Genomic DNA, 12,163 nt, shown 5'->3' with positions numbered 1-12,163 from the left:
ATCTGATGTGTTATAAAATAATAAATCATATATACAGATATATAATATAATACAACTTATTCTTATAAGGTGTAAAATTTGACCTGTGGTATTGTGGTAGCGTGAAGACAATGGTTAATAGTAGTGTGGTAAGTTTGGTATTTTTGTAGCCTATGAAAAAATAGTTTGGTATTGCGTTCGGTAAACATTAACGAGCATTGTTTGTTTGTTTTTGTGTGGTTTCTAAGTCTGGGATTGAGTGTGGTACCACTGTAGCACTTATCTCATCAATTCCAATGCCGACATCACGGAGTTGGACTATTAAGGTTGTTACCTGTTTCTGCGACTGCAGTAGGACCATTTTAGGTTTAAGTGTCTGATTTGACCTTATGTTACGGGCTTCTTGACTACCTACCATGCTTCATTTAATTGACTCATTGTTCTATTGAACTTCTTATTAAACTGTTCTATTAAACAGTTTAGGGTTTCTAAGTCATGGGTACTATTTCATACCCATGCTTGTTTCCCCGTTGAGATCAATAAATTCTTTCTGTGTCTGCATATTCTCTTATCAGCAATGCTACTAAATTAGAGGGAATAAAGGATAAAGAAAATAAAAAGTCAACTCTGACAAAAAAAAAAATATTATACAGTTAACAAAGATTGTTATTTGACACTAGTTCTGGCAGAACTTTTACTTTACACTAGGTAGTTTTCATTATTTGGTAACCAGTTTTAAACAAGAATAGGGTAAAGGAAAAACGAGTGCAGACAATTGGAAACTTCGACCTTCTCTAGCACATCCTTTATGGTCCTTGCTACGATACTGGAATCACTTCTGAATTATTTGGAATCACTTATTTTGTAACTAGAAGTTGATATCAACTTATAAGATGAATGGAAAACAATGTGATTGCCCGTTTAATGTCCTAGGATATTTTCTTAACTAAGGTAGCTGCTGTATTATTCCAGGCTCAAGATCAGCAAGGGCAAAGCCCCTCCATTGGACATCATGCTTGAAAATAGCAGAAGATGTAGTTCATGGACTTGCTTATGTACATCAAGCTTCATCCTTAATTCATGGCAACCTAAAATCCTCGAATGTCCTTCTTGGAGCAGACTTTGAAGCGTGCATTACAGACTACGGCTTGTCCTTTCTGGCAGATTCTTCGGTCGCTGAAGATGCCGATTCCACAGCCTATAAAGCACCAGAAGTCCGCCAGTCTAGCCGCAGAGCATCTTCCAAGTCTGATGTCTATTCTTTCGGCGTGCTTCTGCTGGAGCTTTTGACCGGTAAACACCCCTCTCAACACCCTGTGCTTGTGCCAACGGATTTGCAAGACTGGGTTAGAGCAATGAGGGACGACGATGATAGCGAAGACAACCGGCTCGAAATGCTCACAGAGGTTGCCAGTATTTGCAGTGCTACCTCACCAGAGCAGAGACCGGCAATGTGGCAAGTCTTGAAGATGATACAGGAAATAAAGGAGAGCGCAACATGAAGCTAAGGACACGCAACTTAAACGCTTTTCATTATAGTTTGGGTCTTTTAAGTCTGGCTTGATTGTTTGCTGAGAACAAATCACACAGCATTACAATGGAAGTACTGTGTCAAGTGTCAACTCTTCTTGGCAAGAATGAATGGAACGTATAAGAGTGATTTTGAAGGCAAGTTTATGGATTAGACACTCATCTTTCACCGTAATATCGACAGACTACCCAGTAAAAATGCGGAATCGTGGGATATATCACAATTTTACTGTCTGCAGTGGCTGGTATGGTGTTAATGATACTTTGACAAATAATTTATATAGATGTGTTAGCTTATTCAATTTTTGAGCTGGTTTCGGTGTTTCTTATTTTAACATGGATGTTTGAAGAAGAAAAGAAAAAGGGTTTCCAGTACTTGTTTGCCATAATTTTTTTTTTTTTCCTTTTTGCTATTTTTCTTGAGTAATATTTTTTATTGGAAGTAATTATTAGAAGAGAAATATTAATATTTTTTCTTTACATTTTCGCCAATATACAAAAAATAAAAAGGATACCGAACTAAGCATTCACAAACATGTTTGACACAATAAACGACCAAATACTGCAACAGAGCTTGATAAATTCATAAAAAGCATCAAGAATGAAAGATTATTAGCTAACATCATAATATGAGTAATTTTGGGGACTAGTTTATCTGTACAAAAAATCTTGCAATATCTTTTGTAGTACATGCAAAAGGAGGACCATTTTGGTTTTAACTATCTAAAACTAAAACTGATTTTTCCTATGATATTATTAAATGTCAGCGTACGCCTACATGTGTCGTTACAAAATTACAACATACACAAATGACCATAACACAGCCTTTTCCAACAGCCAAACTCTCAGCAAGCTTTTCCAATTTACTTATTGCCTGTATACACACTGCAAGTTGGAGAACAATTTCAGTGCTAAAGAATTCAAGTGGCACACTCCTCTAGGTAGTTATGGAAAGAAAATGCAACATGTTTATCGGAGCACTATGTTGTCTAGGATGTTAAAAACTGTTTGTGGATTACCTACAACTATCTGAGCTTTAGCCAAGCCATGTTGAAACAGAGAGCAAGCACTGGAGTTACAATGATGTCCTTATGAGCTCGAACTCACATAGCATTGATCAAGGCCTGTGCTCGAGGCCTTGACCTCATGATTGTTTCGTCGCTGTGTTTGATCCATTCTGAAAGTTTCCACGGTTTCTGCCATTTCCATTTAAACTGTATCAGCCATTGATGATGACTTCTCTTCCACCTCCAAAGTTTTCCAGCTTGCCCAACAGCTGCTAGCCTCCTTGCTGACAACTCCGCAATGGGTATCATCTGAATAGAAAACCATTATTGCTTTTAACCGAAACATGACACAATTGGTGTACAAACAAAGCATATAGTGGGGTACCTTTCTTCCATTGTCCATAATAGTAGCTGACTCTGTAACTGACCCATTAACAACTCCAGGGGTGAATTTAAGTTGCTTTGTTGCGGGAAGTGACATGGGAGACAATGGGCCACTCAATTCATCCGCAAGGTGTTTCAAGGACCGAGAGTTTTCCTGTTGGTTTCAATCAAATACTTAATATATTTTAAATTAATGAAAACTAAGTTTATAAGATTCAAGTACTCATATTTGGTTAAGAAACTATGATTAGATAAGCAGTTTAGTGATGGCTAAATAAAGGTTTCAAAGTTTTAAAATATTGTTTATCATTTCAAAATCATCTGGGTCATTAGACGTACTTTATCCTACAGAACTTAACCATCTTGCTCTAATCTATTTCAAATGTACTGATAATCTACATCTGTATGCTGTAGGAGTTAAAATATTTGCCACATAAAGCTCACTAATTGCTGATAGAATAGAAAATCTCACCATTGATGTGTTCAAGGCGACAGAAACAGCTTCTTCCTTAAGTGTTTGCTCCTTTAGAAGTTCTTTTCTCTGTGTTTCACTTTCTTTCTGTAGCCTTGCTAGTTCGTTTATTTGCTCTTTCAAGTCCTGAAGTTCTATATTCTTTTCCCACAATTGACACCTGTTAATGGAAATAGACTACAAAAGCTTAAACTGGGTAACAATCCTCTAAACATTGACAATAAAGAAAATAAAATAAATAAAAATAGAAGTGCATCTTAGTGAATTATTGTCTTTACTCCCTAGTCAACTGGGTGACAATCTACAAAAGCTTAAACTGATTCATTCTAAAAGCACCTTGCTTCTGCTGTAGCATTGAATAAGTACTGAAGCACATTCTTAGCATCTCCCATTGAGCGTAACTGGTTCCAACGTCCACGGTTACTTAATGCACGTTCCCTTGCTTCAGCCTCTGTAAGTTGTAAAGCCATGGCTTTCAAAGCAGCCGAAGACATGCCCAGCATATTCTCAAGAGAAGCTATTCTTGAGACTTTTACATCCGGTGGCATGGATAATAATCTAACAAATGGAGGAAAATAAATTGTTATATACTCCAAAATGTCCCCAATGTGCCTTAATACACATGCAAGAAAATATTTCTACCTGGAATATTTGTTCTGTCCTGTAGGGATACTCTGGCAATCCGAGAACTGATGGACTTGTTTCAGTGTAGCCAACTCTTCCTCCAATGCAGCTTGGCTGAAAAAGGTTTCAATCAATATTATATTGTATGCTTGGGGAGAAAAGGAGAAAACAATTGTGGTCACTTACACCTGCTTTTGCTTTTCGAATTCAGCACGAACTTCATGCACATGTACCACGACCTCAAGCTCCTGATCAAGCCATTTTTGGAGGGATTTCTCATTAACCTAGGAATACAAATTATGTTAAAAATTTTTAGAAAGGATTTGCGCAAAGTATTTAATACCAAAAAAGCCAATATGAAAGATGTGTATTTAAACATCACAATTTTGATGTGTAGGTAAAGATATCAGAAGTAGAACAGAAGCAGACCAGCAACGAAAAGCATAACAAGCTTAGTTGCTTTTTAAGCAGTACTGCATAGGCTAAGAATTGATCATTACCAGCCCAGGTTGAAGGTGTCCATTTGAATAAGCTGAAAGAGGCAGCAAATAGTTAGGAAAATAGTATATAAAGTAAAAAAGAGAAATAATTCCCTGTCAAGTTCTACCAGAGTTTTCACGTGGAGAAGATTTGCGGGCTTCCAATAATTCCTTTAGCCTTTTTGTGGCTATTGTTGCTTCCTCTGTCTTCCTATGAAGCACCTGAGAACAAGAAAATGAGTGAACAGTGATCTAAAATCTTTTTCCCCATCCCCATCCCGCATGTATTATCCCGTCTTCGAGGCCCCATTCGGGACTTTCCATGCAGGGAACTCAACACAGTAGGAAATAATGCCCCTATTATGTTGGCAACAAAAGAACATGGAAAACACTAAATTTTATATCTTACCTTTTTTTGGCGCTGGTTTAGAGCCTCAAGTTTATGTCTTTCATACTCATTCCTTCTCCCCTCCTTTTTCAACTGTTTAAAATTAGATTGGAGATCAAAATTACAGTGGATGAGACCAGCATGCATATTTCTCTTTAATAGGAAACATGATATATTTTGAGAAAATAATGAGATAAAACTCAAAAAACATTACTATTTATCATTGAACTGACCAAACTCAACCCCAAGACTACTGCAAGGAGAGATGCCCAAACATTTATAAAGGCTATCATTACCATATCCCTAAACAATGTAGGACTTAACAATTACCAAAGAGCATTCAACAAAATTATCGCATGCTATGTTCCTTCAGAAAGACATGGACTTTGTATATTGTGCACAATTAAGCACTAATTATTATAAGGCCTAAAAGTTCCACTGCATTTTTGAAACAAGAAAACAGAATATTGATTACATATTTATAGAAGCAAATCACCTGAAGTAACTCCTTTTCTCGAGAAGCCTTCCATTGTCGAAATTGTTCTGCCTCTTGCTTCATTTTATGCTGCAATTGGACCTACAGTTTTCATAAATCCAATATCAGGTACAAAGTAAAAAATTTCAATAATTAAGTAGCTCGAAAAATTAAACACAAGTGCCTTTTGAGCCTTGATGTACTGTATTTCAGCTTGCAATTTTTTTGCAGTTTCTTCGCTCTTCTCCTTTTGCTTTAGTAGCTGCACCTGGTTTTCTTGTTTCTTCTTGAGGTCTAAAATCTGATGTTCAAGATTTTAATATATAAATAACTCAGAAACTATTTAACATTGGAAAAGGACAATTACCATGAAAATAATATCGAGATATTACCTGTGCTTCCAGTGCTTTCAATTTTTGGCCACGAACATCTTGAGATTTCTGTGCTAGTCCATCAATATTAGCTGAAAGATTCTCTACCTCATGCAACAAATGGTCCCTCTCTTGCTATCATTATCATTCCAGAATCAGTAAACAAGAGAAAAATAAACACTTAGGATTTGTTTGATTCCTTGTTTTCATTCTTATGTTTTCTGTTTTCATAATTGTGAAAAGAAAAACATAAACATGACAAAAATACTGTTTACTGTCTTCATTTCTTATTTTCACGACTGCTTTTTTTACAAAATTTTAAAAACAAGTTACACAAAAAATGTAGACAAAAAATAAAACAAACCAGAAAAAACCTTTCGTTTGTGTGCTATCTCAAAAGTATTTAAACCTAACTATGTCCAAACCTGCACTTTTCTTTTTTCCTCTTCAAGCTCCATAATTTTTTTCCCAAAGTGCTCTTTGAGTGCTTCAGTATCAATTCCAATGCGCTTCATCTCAGACTGCAAAGAAGTAAAAATGTATGGAAATTAAAACACCATAAAATGGAACACTTACCGATTTACTGTTTGAGACCCCAAGATATTAGCATAAGGACCAATTAAGAAAAACAATTAGCACATTCCAATATCACTTGTTTTTTGTTTTTAGCCTTCCAATATTGTTTTGATGAAAGTTACTCAGCTGACACCTAATATAACCTTTCAAAGGCATTCTAAGAGCTCGGCAAAAGCCATTAAGGTTGTGGATAAGAGAAAAACCACGCTGACAAGAAGATCTACATAATTGCATGTTCACATCTCTGCCATCAGATTTGAAAGAAAAATTTCTGAGATATATGGTAATTAGATCCTAAGTTAAGAAGCATTTAAGAACATCCATAAAATCTAAGAACAAATTTCAGAAATGAAACCTCTTTCTGCTCTAAGCGCTTATTTAACTCATTCATCTCTTTATCCATGGTATTCTGCAAAAGTGCATGCTCCAATTCCTTTACTGCTTCATCACTTTCACCTGAATCGTCACCTGATAAAAGTAGGGAAATAGAAAACATAAATAATAGCTTCTCTGGACAATCCAAGATGGACAGAGTCGGAAATTACTCAGCCTTGGTTACATAATATAACAACACAGTATCAAAGTACTGCTTATTTTCATAAGAGAGATGCATAGACTCTAGTCCCTGACTATACACTTATGTAGAGACTATTTACTAGGACAAGGAAAAAAATACTTCTATATTCTTCTGAAAGAAGGATGCAGGGCCATGAGTCATTGATCCTATCCCTCTCTGCAAGATTCTGAATTCCAATCTCATTTCTTAAAATTATGAAATTAACATATGGCTCAGAATACACAGATAAAAAAACGTGTACCAGATATACTTTCAATCATGGGATGATCAGATGAAACAGAGCTCTGAAAGTGTCTTTCAAGATAAATATGACCATCCTGAGAAATTAAGGGGAAAAGAAATAAAAATAAATGTCCGTTATGATCATCTGGTTGTTTTAATGACATTGACTTAATAAATACAAGCAAAAGTAACAGAAAATTTAAATTTTTTCCCATTTACATACTGGTTCATCAATTTCACATTTGTCTACAAAAGCACATCTACTGCGATATTCATGAAGTTCATGAGAGAGGCCCTCATTAGTCGCCTCAAGCCACACAATCCTTTCCTTGAGAACCTGTAGAGCAGGAGCATCAAGCTATATATTAGGCTCCACTTATCTTACGGTAATTCAAATGTAAAGTTTATGATGATATATACCCGCACTTCATCAGCTGGAGTTCCTCCCCGAGCACAAAGTTCAGCCTGCAAGTACTTTAACTGTTGACGCATTTGCTGCATCTCATTGGATATCAAATCTCGATTAGCCTGAAATTAACAACAAATATTGTAACAGAAGAAACTTGATCTGGTTCTCAACGGCTGGATTGTACATGAACTTAAAGTAACAAAGAACCAAGAATCTTACAATAGGCTTATTTTGAATATTGCGAGCACGATTTGCATATTTGAGAGTATTGAGACTTTCCTCAGCATTGATGTCGGCAGGACTAATGCAAGCTGGGAAAAGGAGAATCCTTTCGTTATTAAAAAGCAGGTAAAATTGGAATTATGATCAGGAAAACAATATTATAATAATATCTCCAGGAGGCAATAATATACACATGATGCAGTATGTAGAAACTATGTATAAAAGAAGAAAGATATCTTTAATTAATCATAAAGTCAAAAGGTAAAAACACTTTTATCTGATTATAAGAATGACAGTGATAGACATGTAAACATCAAAATTCGGCTTGGTTTAATAAAAGTTTTCAAAGCACTTCATTTTGTGATAGATAAATAAAAAAAGATCATATGTTTGTGCATGCAGATTTTAAAATTTAGGAGTACTTTTGATAGCACCTAAGGAGGTGCTTTTCAAAGTTAGCTTGTTCTTATTAAAATTGAAAAGTCTTATATAATCTCATATATTAATAAATATTCAAATTTATCTTTATATTCATGTCTGTTATGGTTTTTCTAAATCTTAAAAATTGTTTTACCCAACACAATTGATGCTACAAGTTTTGGAAAACTATCTTTTAAAAGTCAGCTTTAATAAACTACTTTCGAAAAGTAAAAGTTTTCCAAACCCAGCTTTCATCTTGTATTTTTTTAATCAAACTGCTGTTTTGTCACCCCCCTACTTCAATCACGAAAGTAAATAATAAATGTGTTCCTAGCGTCATTTCCACTTGACCAATTCTGCTCTTTTGTGGTATAAGAGTATCATAAATGGATGCAAAGGAGGCAAGTTTTGTTAGAATATTCATTAAAAAATTAAAAAGGAAGATGGAAATACTTCCTCTACCCTTATGATATTGTGGTAGTATAACAGGGAAACTCAACCAAGTATTATTTAAAATTAACTGTCCGCATAGACCAAGCACTAAATCTATTAACACAGGAACTTGAAATTAAGAACTAGATTATACATTAATAGAAAAAGATTTTCCCTGCTGAAATAAGATGGCTTCAAATGAAACAAAATGAAGCTAAGGAAAGCAAAGGAACATTTCATAGTTTCAATGGATTTAACCAAGGGAAGAGAGAGAAGGGTTTAAACACACATCAGTTGTATTAATGAATCAACTTTTAGCAATGATTACCTATCATGACAGTTTTGCTGTTTCCACCAAGTGAATCCTGCAACAAGGACGAGGAATTCTGGATCAAAAGACTCTTAAGAGATGGACATTAAGAAACTAAAGATAGATATGTTGATTACTATGTATAAAGTTACAAGTCAAAGCTTACAGACTTGGATATAGAAAATGCTGCTACTGATAAATAGTATCTATGATTTCGCATATCAAGTTTATTTATAGGTTCCATAAAGTTTTATATGAACTTTTTGTTCAATGCCTTTAAAAATTTTCAAAGCAATAATTGGCCAGAAGTAGAATGTATATGAGACCTAAACCTGTAAATCAAACTATGAATATGTAAGGAAGATATGTTAAGAGAGATGGTCCTTAGAACAAATTTTCAAAAATTGCATAATAGCATAAAAATAAGAAAGCTATGGTAAACATGATTCTCAAAAGAGCAAAATACAAAGACGATTAAGTCTAAAAGCTATCCTATAGGTAACACACAAGGACATAACCACTATGTCAAACCAAAAAATGTTAGCCTAACCTGCAAAAGTCGAGTGAGTTTGCTATCCCGATACGGGACATGCATACCCTCCTTTCGCTTTTTCTCATCTCCCAATGCGCTTATGACATTTCCAAGTGCAAGGAGACCTTTATTGATGTGTATGCCTATTAACCAAAACATTTAGTTAATATCACTAGTGAGTCCTTACCATTGTCATTTTATATTAATGCAGTACTGAGGCTGTCAAAGAACTTTGAAATTTGAAACAAAAATGTCCAAGGTATTCAAGCTTGTCATGTATAACCAACCTTCTTTTAAACGAACACCATCAGAACCAGTTCTTTTAGCTCGCTCAGATCCAGCTAGATCTACCAAATGGAGCTTTGCAGAAAGGTATTCTTCACCCATATCCTCGTCTGAAGAGTCATTGTCGGGAGAAATTGAATGGAGCTTGCGCATCTGTTCTAGTGTGATTGTGAAGATGGCATGTGACCGACTAAATACAAAAAGGGAACCACAATTGTTAGATAACAAAAATTATGGTGGAAAACATAGAAATAAAGCTTTTCTATCACTTCTTGTTTGAGTTTAAAATCAAATGGAAATCACCATAAAAAGCTAAAGTGCAAAGCCTACTTCTACTAGGAAAAAGGATTTAAAAAAACTATCTTCAAAAACATCAGTACCACCCAAACCAAATTATTGATAACTATGGTACCAACAAAATGATACTGTGTTTCATAAAACTTATCAAAATTATTGTGCCCTCCTATCTAGAGAACATGTGATTTTTCAATATAAAGAATGACTACGTGACGTGCTCATCTTCATCATAAAATTGAATGCAATTTTCAAAATTAAACTAATACGAATGTATTAGCTAATATTCCGATGTTGTCAGCATGGAAAAGTACACAGAATGTAAACACATCACCAGACATATACACCAAAAATGTGAAGCTGTTTCAAATTTTCAATGTATTCGAGCATAAAATGACATATTTAACATCTTTTTACAATTGGCATTAGACTGAGAGCACATTATTTACCTGGACTGGTTGTTCATATTTGTACTTCCTGTTGCCCTACTTAAAGAACCCTGCTCCAAGCAAGTAGACATCTCCTGTAGTGTACTCACAGCAACTTCAGTTGATCCTGCCAGTGTTATGACTCCACTTGAGGTTTCACGAATTTGTATCGGTGTTCTCCCAGGAACAGTTGCTTTTCCAGAATTGCCATTAGCAGATTCCAATTTACTGTTAGATATAGAATCTAACAAGTCCCTCACCTCTTCCTTCAAAATCTGTAAAATAAATTGTACAAGTAAGTCCTCAAAACAAACGGCTGCAAGGAAAATCCATTTAACATGGATCATCCATAATTCATAAAATGTTTAGGCGGGTTTATAATCAAATGATTCAAATTTTAATGAACAAATCACTATATATGTTAAATATTTGACAAGAGTGTGCAAATACACACTATCAAAGTTATGGATAATATACCTCAATGTAGGACACATGCAACTGAAATTCTGTCTGATGCTTTAGTGTTTCAATCTTGCTGAACAAGGCATTCATAACCTTAGGAATTAATCCAGCCTGTGTCTGACAATTGTCACTATAGCCAGTTCCCATTGTATATGTTTTCCCAGATCCTGTCTGTGGAGTATATGTGCGTCAGATACAAACGAATAGAATGGTCTTTTCCAACTTCGAGTGTATAACATGCAAGATCGATCTCACCTGGCCATACGCAAGTACAGTAGCATTATATCCTTGGAATAAGCCATCAACTAACGGGGCAATGCATTCTTCGAACATATCAGCCAAAGGAGACCCACCATTTCCGTAAACATGATCAAATGTAAAGAAATGTGACCCAATTTGGACCTGATCATCCAAAAAAAATACACATTAAAAATGTGAAGGTTATCAAGGTCACTGATAGATATTACAGTGAAGTGACACAGTATCAGAATAGAATGATTCCATAGTTTCAACCTTCAAAACAAGCAAATTTTAATCAATTGGCATTTTATTTATCCTAGCATTCATGAAAATGTAATTAAATGCATCTATAAAACTGCAACTCAACTAATATGGTAGTAAATCCATGTCATAGTACCGTACGGAGTTTAAGTCCATCTTAATGTGCAATAATCCATATTAGAGGGAACATGTTTTTTTACTTTAATTTTGACTGATGATGACCTCTCACTTACAGCAATAATCGTTTTACTCCCTGCTCTTAATAATAGAGTAATTTTCTAAACGTGATTAGGGTGTCTAGGCTTCAAATAAAGAAGCGATTATCCTATAAATTTCTTGCGTTGAGTTTACCTGCGATGGTGAAATTCCAACAACGTATTAAGTCATTAAGTAATTGATTAATGAATTGATAAAGTAATTATGTAATATTGAATAAATCTCGGTAATACTTCAGTGTTAACTTATAAGGTGCTAAACTATCATTTTTATCCACAAATAGCATCAACATCACTATCAACACACACAAATACGAACGATTCACAAACACAAACGGACACCAACCCTTCTGCGCCTCCACACACTCTACACCACCAAGACTTATATGTGTGAATTCTAATTTTAATAATTAATGAACACATACGATTATTTTTCACCTTTCCCCTCTTCTCTCACCATCTCGTTTCTGAGGTTGTAGCTGATAGCAGGAGTAGAATGTAGAAGTAATTTGAAAATTTTGGATAATTTTTTAATAAAATTAATTCAACAAAAAATTATCGCTTGAGTG

At 34.9% G+C, this 12,163-nt stretch overlaps 2 protein-coding genes across 6 annotated transcripts in view; one reads left to right on the top strand and one right to left on the bottom strand.

The window, feature by feature from the left end:
- The window catches only part of LOC107627037 (probable inactive receptor kinase At5g67200), a 5,491-nt gene extending 3,596 nt beyond the window's left edge, over positions 1 to 1,895 (top strand). Inside the window, exon 2 of the mRNA XM_016329920.2 lies at positions 952 to 1,895. Coding sequence (XP_016185406.1) covers positions 952 to 1,481 — 530 coding nt within the window. The 3' untranslated portion in view covers positions 1,482 to 1,895. The remainder of the gene's footprint in view (positions 1 to 951) is intronic.
- The window catches only part of LOC107627023 (kinesin-like protein KIN-4A), an 11,207-nt gene continuing 1,113 nt past the window's right edge, over positions 2,070 to 12,163 (bottom strand). The window contains exons 2-27 of one of the 5 annotated variants that reach the window (XR_002359254.1): positions 11,134 to 11,280; positions 10,894 to 11,049; positions 10,438 to 10,691; positions 9,697 to 9,884; positions 9,428 to 9,552; positions 8,896 to 8,932; positions 7,713 to 7,804; positions 7,505 to 7,612; positions 7,308 to 7,421; positions 7,104 to 7,179; positions 6,962 to 7,018; positions 6,641 to 6,753; positions 6,135 to 6,230; positions 5,731 to 5,844; positions 5,523 to 5,639; positions 5,360 to 5,440; positions 4,885 to 4,956; positions 4,604 to 4,697; positions 4,497 to 4,528; positions 4,183 to 4,280; positions 4,015 to 4,110; positions 3,709 to 3,930; positions 3,373 to 3,532; positions 2,902 to 3,054; positions 2,529 to 2,825; positions 2,070 to 2,383 (exon numbers count right to left, since the gene is read on the bottom strand). Coding sequence is in view for 2 of the 5 variants with exons in the window: in XM_021118774.1 (XP_020974433.1) it covers positions 2,613 to 2,825; positions 2,902 to 3,054; positions 3,373 to 3,532; positions 3,709 to 3,930; positions 4,015 to 4,110; positions 4,183 to 4,280; positions 4,497 to 4,528; positions 4,604 to 4,697; positions 4,885 to 4,956; positions 5,360 to 5,440; positions 5,523 to 5,639; positions 5,731 to 5,844; positions 6,135 to 6,230; positions 6,641 to 6,753; positions 6,962 to 7,018; positions 7,104 to 7,179; positions 7,308 to 7,421; positions 7,505 to 7,612; positions 7,713 to 7,804; positions 8,896 to 8,932; positions 9,428 to 9,552; positions 9,697 to 9,884; positions 10,438 to 10,691; positions 10,894 to 11,049; positions 11,134 to 11,280 (3,015 nt within the window). In the remaining 3 variants the exon portion in view is untranslated. Of the gene's footprint in view, positions 2,826 to 2,901; positions 3,055 to 3,372; positions 3,533 to 3,708; positions 3,931 to 4,014; positions 4,111 to 4,182; positions 4,281 to 4,496; positions 4,529 to 4,603; positions 4,698 to 4,884; positions 4,957 to 5,359; positions 5,441 to 5,522; positions 5,640 to 5,730; positions 5,845 to 6,134; positions 6,231 to 6,640; positions 6,754 to 6,961; positions 7,019 to 7,103; positions 7,180 to 7,307; positions 7,422 to 7,504; positions 7,613 to 7,712; positions 7,805 to 8,895; positions 8,933 to 9,427; positions 9,553 to 9,696; positions 9,885 to 10,437; positions 10,692 to 10,893; positions 11,050 to 11,133; positions 11,281 to 12,163 lie in introns of all 5 variants that reach the window. The other 4 variants (XR_002359251.1, XR_002359252.1, XM_021118774.1 and 1 more) reach the window with 4 other exon arrangements.

This window comes from Arachis ipaensis, chromosome B01 (assembly GCF_000816755.2).
Source record: "Arachis ipaensis cultivar K30076 chromosome B01, Araip1.1, whole genome shotgun sequence".
NCBI classification, from domain to species: Eukaryota; Viridiplantae; Streptophyta; class Magnoliopsida; order Fabales; family Fabaceae; genus Arachis; species Arachis ipaensis.
This window is presented reverse-complemented; position numbering and strand designations above follow the sequence as displayed.